Source organism: Austrofundulus limnaeus, unplaced genomic scaffold, assembly GCF_001266775.1.
Source record: "Austrofundulus limnaeus strain Quisiro unplaced genomic scaffold, Austrofundulus_limnaeus-1.0 Scaffold566, whole genome shotgun sequence".
NCBI lineage: Eukaryota > Metazoa > Chordata > Actinopteri > Cyprinodontiformes > Rivulidae > Austrofundulus > Austrofundulus limnaeus.
The window spans coordinates 62948-70235 of NW_013952968.1; the positions used below are offsets into that span (position 1 = coordinate 62948).

General features: G+C 36.2%; 1 protein-coding gene across 3 annotated transcripts in view; it reads right to left on the reverse strand.

Moving 5' to 3' along the window:
• Nucleotides 1–800: 800 nt before the first annotated feature.
• The window catches only part of LOC106530838 (cadherin-10), a 36180-nt gene continuing 29692 nt past the window's right edge, over nt 801–7288 (reverse strand). For 2 of the 3 annotated variants that reach the window (XM_014026545.1, XM_014026544.1), the window contains 2 exons: nt 6372–6623; nt 801–2069 (listed from right to left, as the gene is read on the reverse strand). In XM_014026545.1, the coding sequence (XP_013881999.1) occupies nt 1567–2069; nt 6372–6623 (755 nt within the window). In that variant the 3' untranslated portion in view covers nt 801–1566. The remainder of the gene's footprint in view (nt 2070–6371; nt 6624–7288) is intronic. The other variant, XM_014026546.1, reaches the window with a different exon arrangement.

The window sequence follows — 7288 nt, forward strand, 5'->3', positions numbered from 1 at the left end:
TCCATTTCCTTGGTTAGTTATACATGTCCCAGTGAAACTGATGCTGATATTTATCAACTTGACTGTTACAAAGTTGGTTAACACAATCAACGTTAACTTCCATGTCCAGCTCAGTCATCTTACAGGAGCAGTTATTTTCAGAAAAGGTTGACACTGAATAAGATTTTTGAAAAATAATAGTTTTACACTGTGTGTGTGTGGACATATCCTAGATAATTACCACACATTACTGCTACTAGATGCCAAGTTTCTGTCATACTGTTAGAAAACAAAACAAAACAAAACAAAAAAAGACATGTCACTTTCATGCTCCTGTCATAAACGCATTTAAGCACCGTAGATTAGTTACTATGCCAAAGTGTAAAACATTTTCTTTTTTTTTTCTTTTTACCATTTGTTTCCAACACGTTGGAAATCCTCTTCATCAATATTCCCTAGACTTTCTGATGTTTTCTTTGTTTTTGCTAAACTAAGTTTACATCCAAACTTTGTACCTCACCATAAYACAGACAAGGAATGTGTTCTTGAGCTTTAAAAAAGGAGAGTAGTTGACAGTAATTAATCTGTCAAAGAGTTCTAAAAAATACTACAACAAATGAACATTACCTGTCTTATGTCCTTAAAAGTAGGGAGAAAAAAGAGCAAAGACCTTGCAAATTGATGGAAAGATAGATCGTCTTTCATGCATCATTGTCTAATGTTGTTTTAATCTAATAACTCTTTAGATCTTCCCTTGTACAGGTTGTCCTTTTTAGTATTTGGAACTAGAATTTCTTTAAATAGAAAAGTGGAAAATTAGCTGGATTTTTAAAAATTAATTTTATTATGAAAATAAGTATAAAAATATAAATATAAAACAATGTGACTCAGCATTCAAATAGCATGAAAGTAGTGTATGATGGTTTCCTACAACATACACTTTCCATTACATGTTACACCTATATCATGAAATGAATCCACAGTTTGACAAATAAACTGCACCAACCATTCACATGAACATTGCTTGTCAAACAGAGATAGCAAATAGTATATATGATGTCCATCATTAAAAACACTTTGTACACTTACAGTATTTAATGGAGTTGGCAGGAAAAAGCCTTTGGACTCCTTCCCTTTCCCACCCAAGCCAAGCCAGTACCACTGAACATTGATAGTATACAATATTACTATCTTTCAAGTTATTACAAAACGCATTATCCACACCATTGTTCACAAAAAATCCTAAAATTTAAAGGCATCTTTAATGATTATGACCATAAAACAGTGAAAACTTTGAGATCTATAGTTTATCTCCATTGTTCGGATAATTCAGTTCAGTTCAAGTCTTCCATTTCAGCATCCACTTGTATAAAGCGACTGTTGTGAGGGCACATTTGTGTGCATGTATGTTGATCAAACAAACAACCAGTTAACTAGCAGTCTAGCTAGTAAATTAGACAAACAGATAGCTTGATAGAGAGACACAGTTAGCTAGCTGGCCAGTTAACTAACTAGACAAATAGCTGCCTGGCTAGCTAGCTARCTAAACAGACACTAAAAAGGAGTTTGGCAGACTGATGGCTTTGTCTAGGTCTCTCTATCAGGGCTCCTCCCTATGTACATCTCTGCCAATTTTTTGAAATGTGGTCCCCAKTTGCTGAGGTAATCATAATCCTGGTCACCCTCTGTAGCAGCAGACTCCAGTGAACTAAGAGATTCTGCCAATGAACCACTGCCCTCGTACGCATAAGTTGCCAGTGAGTCATAAGGGGGTGCTGTTGGGTCTGAGTCGTTCTCCTGAAGCCTCCCGTTTATAAAGTCTCTCACATCCGTGTTATCCTTTATCGGTGATGTCCTCCGAAAGGGAAACAGCATTTCAGGTATGATGTCCCTGCGAAGCTTGTTAGTATCCATCACCTCCGGGTTGCGCAGCGTGCCGATATCAAAGGCCTGGGTGTCCTCCTCTCCTCCCCCTTCATCGTTGTAGCTTACAACGTTGTCTCTGACATCCTCTTTGGAGATGATCAGAGGTTCCTTCTTCCTCTGTCTCCTCAGGGCAGCAAACAGCACCACGATCACTGCACAAAAAACAGTGGGGGAAAGCAGAGAGGAAAAGTGCAGCATAAGACGTGTGCCTGCTAACATGTGTCATGCATTAAGAAGGGGGAGCAAAGAGCAGAAGGGAGAGATACATTTGCTACCAGTGACAAATCCCTAACTCTGCCTCAGGGGTTCACCTCCTATTATTAAAGATTCAGTGAAAAAGCTTTTTCTTCCCTTTTTTCTCTCGAATGGCACAWTCACTTTGTAAAATGCATAGTGGTTGGAGGATCCCATTTTATACTCTTCAACAAGCATCTTCATATTTCATCTCAGGGGTAAAAGACCCGAGATTGCAGAGTGAGCATGTTCTTCCATGTGGTTGCAAGTATTTTTTTTTAATAATTTTATGATTCTTTAAAAGAAAATGTTCTTTTGTTTAGCTAAGCACAAACCCTGTTTCACCTGCACTACTTTCCTCCTGCTTCCTCTCCTTCCTGTGTCCTCACAATACGCAGAGTTGATTTCTGCTTGTATTCCACCTGGGTGCTAATTGCTATACCTTTGACATGAGTTTTGAGGGTGATTGTTATTTACAAAATTGTGTGTTTTGAGCAGTTCATGGTTTTAGAKGACATGAAAGCCTGAAATGAGAAGAACTGAGCCTTTCCAGCTCAGTGCCTTGCATATTGGCATCAAAAGGATGTCAGGGAAGTGTCAAAAAATATGCGGATGTCATGATATTTTGTTAAAGAGAAGAGCGTTACTTTCAACACACTTGATATGCTTGTGGATGTCTGCCTAGCATCAGATACAGGGCTGTAAATTTGGATATAAAAACAGGCAGATGGAAGAAAAGCTGGTCTTCACTGAAGTACTCTGCGGTGTCAGAAAAAAAAAGATCTGTTCCAAAAACACCAATATTTAAAAAACATGATGAGAGCAGAAAAAAATAATTTGGTTAAACACATGGAATTAAGGATCAGGGTTACATGAGTGAACACACACATATGCTAATTTTTAAAAGTACAGATTTATRAAAGTATGGGCATATTTTTGATGTACCACTTTTGATATTATGTAACTAATGTATCATTTGCTTTATCTTCTTTCTGCTTTTCCCTCTTCAGTSGTCACCACAGCAAATCATCCTCCTCCTTCTATCCTTTGCATCATTTATCCTCACTCCAACTACCACCATGTCCTTTCTGTTTGCATCCATCTATCTCCTTTTTGGCCTTCCTTTTGTTTTTATTTATTTTTTTAATTTACTTATTTATTTTTGTTCTGGCAGCTTTATAACATCCTTATCTGCACACTGTCCCTCCTCTCCTCATGTCCAAAATCTGCCATGACTCTCTAAATGCATCTCCCAGTCATTAACCAAAGAAAGTCTCAACATATACAGTAAATTTACACTTACAGTGTCTGAAAAATTCATGCGTTATTTCATAGCCTTTCAGAGTTCTGTCTACAAATAGAAAGCATAAAGTTCCAGGGCGGTGCTGTGTACAAATGGGCGGTACTTTGTCCCAGGAMGCATTTAGGCAGCTCCACATCTACCACAGGAGATTCAAGGTGTTTCAATAACAAATCATTTGGGTTAGATCAGTGATTCCATCATTTCACACAACAAACTGTTTAATGATACAGAATGGGGTTTGGTTTGCTGTAAAAGTTCAGGACAATAAAGTTGTCTTCTAACTTTATGAAGTTTTACAAAACACATATCAATAAAAGCGTTAACCTAAAACTATAAAAGGAAACATGACTTTTGCTTAATGACAACACTATGCAAGACATTATTTCTCTACAGAGAATGCAAAACAGTGACATCAAAATTTGAAAAAAAAAAGTTATGAACATGGGCCTAATGTCTTGGTTTATTATTCCTATGATATTTTAGGACACAAGTCTCTATAATATGCATGTCCTGCATTACCACAGGGATTTGACTATGCTAATACACTAAGCAACCAGGACTGGTCCAGACTGAGAAAAAAGAGGCTATATTCCACCTATTTGCCTTGGATGTCAGAACTCCAATCTGGGAATTACATCACACCCAACTGAATCATGTTCTTGTTGGAAGATRGAAAACCCAGTGGGATTTGTTGCAATCTTGGTGAAAAGGTTACTTAATATTAGAAATGCAAACCAAAAATTAATGTAGAGTGTTTTTGTTCATTTTATGCAGTGAAACCCTGTAGCAACAWGTTCATTAAGAGAGACAGGCCCTTGCGTGGGCACCTCCTTTACTGAGATACAAACCAGAAGCACTGCAAATACTGCATTTATTTAGCTGCATTTTTTTATCACTACAGTTATCACCCTTTTTTGTGCACAACCTTGTCAATTTGGGTTTACAGGACAAGGCTGTGGAAGAAAAATCCAACTTCAGCAGGCATTAAGCAAAGCAGCATTAAGTAGCGTTTTTTTTTCCTCACAGCAACTATAAATTATTTATTTAAATTATGTACTTAAAATGCTTATACTCATCTGTTAAAAAACAATGTTAGTGAATGCACAATAGATACAATATTTCATTTTGATGGAGTTTATCATCCAATTGTATACATACTTTTCAGCTTGATCATCCTTAATCAATGGTCAGCTAATCATTTTCACCTATTACTGACTCACCACTAAGTTGCAAGACAGTACTCATCATGTAAACCATGACAAATTACATCACGGCATGATGCATTCAAACATGATATCATTAAAATTTTCAGTTTTGGATGATACAACACTAAGCACAACATTGTGCAATATGTTTGTAAAGACCAAATAGATATAAGCATCATAAATTTAAACAGTTTGAAGGTGTTATTAGCAGCTCTGTATAACAATAAAAATGAGCTATGCAAAAGCAAAATTAAACAGCATCTCCCTGCTGAACATGTTTAAAAACAGAGACCAAGCCACAAACATCAGCCTTTGAAAATTTTCTGACAAACTTAGTGTTTCAGAAAATAAAGCAGAATTGTATTMTGTTATTGTTTTTATTCCCTCAGCTTTTAATTGCTGATTTGTTGAAAAGCCATCACTTGTGATGCACTCTCAAGGCTCTCATTATCAGTACTGTGAGATGTTACAGTTTAAGAGTGACATCTATTTGGAACAATGGGCTGATGTGCTTAGTTGTATTCATTGGTCTAATATGCTGAGATGTCAAGCTGCTGGCATAGTGGCAAAACTATGTCTTTTCAGTAATATTTWACTGATTTCAGTTGGTTGGCTGCTTTCTGTCTGCATTCTGTTTGCAATGATATATACCGGTACAGTGTTTGAAAAGGCTGTGCAAAGTGTTTATGTATTACGGACCATCAAKGAATGGTCAGATGAGGGTTATTGAATTTGAACTCTCACAAAGTATTTCATAATTATGTTAAGTACCTAAATAATAGCACATTCTGGTTATGTTAATGGGTAAAAATGAGTGGAAAGATAACTAAGGAGATGTGCCACTAGTTTGTACATCATGTCTGTTCATAACTGCACTATAAAATGCACAATGAAGGTGTTCAAAGTATGAAAACAAGGTAAAACTAAATTGAAGACATCAGATGGTTTTATCAAACTGCAACAATTTGCTGCAAGSGGCCAAATAGATACCAAACAGAATTTAGTAATATGCTAATAATATTACTTGTACATCACAAAAAATATGATAATCCCTAATGACTTTATTTTATGTACTACTTCTTTTGTCACTTTTTCCCTGACAATATCCAAACAATCTATTGTGGTTGTTTTACTGAAATAGAAAATTACAGTTAAACTCACAAACTTTATTGCAGCGAGTGTGCCTTTATGCCAGACATTATTCCACAATACTGTTACCCAGCATTTCCTGTATCTTACTCAGTTGTTTTTACCAGCAGTCTTTTTTTTTACTATGTTGTTACAGCAGCCCCCTCTTGCAACAACAAGAAATAACAGCAACCAAACAGAACATAAATGAATTCCTTGTGTAAACCTTAGAACACAACACAGCGTTGGATTATAATATTGGTAAAAGTAAAAGCATTATTATAAAAAAATATATAAGCAAAAGATTTAATGGTGGTTTAATTATGTAAACTTGATAACAACAATTAATAAAAATGTGCATTTATAGTGTATTTAATGTGGATTTATTGTAGTGGGAATGAGGGAGGAAGCATTTTAAATTCACTGTAAGGTCTGAAGAACATTAAAAGTAGTGAGTAGACTTCAGAAAAAAAAACAAAGTTGTAATTGGAAGGATAAATAATGTCTGTTGTAGAACAAAATAAACACCATAAGAATGACATCAGTGTTCAAACCTATTCGAGTACATACACATGCTCTCACATAAGGGTACTTACTGAGTAAAATAATGACACAGAGCAGTATGGCCACAAGAGCTCCAGTTGTGAGACCATCTGAAAAGGGCAGGACCTCGGGGCTGCATGACTGCATGTTTCCACGACTGTCACAAGCACACACGCGCACAATCAGCGTGCTAGTGCTGCTCTGAATGGGGTAGTCGTTGTCGGAGATCACGACAGGGAGGAAGTACATGCTCATCTCCCGCCGGCTGAATCCCCCTCTTCTCGTCAGGATATTGGCAGTGTTGTCTGTAGAAAGATGCAGATGGGCAAAGATTGTTGGCTAAATGATCTCACACAAGATAATTACAATATTTATTCCTTCTCTTCTTTCTGCTGTACTCTACAGAAGTTGGAGAGACTGATGATTGGAAATGAAACTGAAGTGTCATGATTGCCAAAACCTTTGGCCACAGTAACCCCGATTAAACCTGCTTAGAGTCATATTGTCTACCTAGGTTATGAAAACATGTTCATCTTTGTAGGTAATGTCTCGTCAACAGTTTTCTTCTCAGTATTTTTCTTTGTGCATGCTTACTGTACATAAAATGTATATATTATTTGTATATAATCCACATACTATGTTTATTTCTTATGCTATTGCGCTTCTATCACTGTGTATTTTGTATGTATGTATATTGGAGAGACATCATCAGCCGGAAACAAATTCCTTGTGTGTCAACATACTTGGCCAAAAAAGCTGATTCTGATTCTGATAAACCCAGTTCTGCTGTCCTGCTTTTTTCATAGAGGTAACTAGCAAAGCGGAATATTTTTGGCACTGCTCTTGTAAAGAGATCTAATTGCAAGACTGCCCAAACTATTTGCATTCATAATCATAACTGTCAAATAAAAGTAGTAAAGAAAAGTTCTTATTTTTTAAATTTATTTGTGATTTTGATATATATATATAT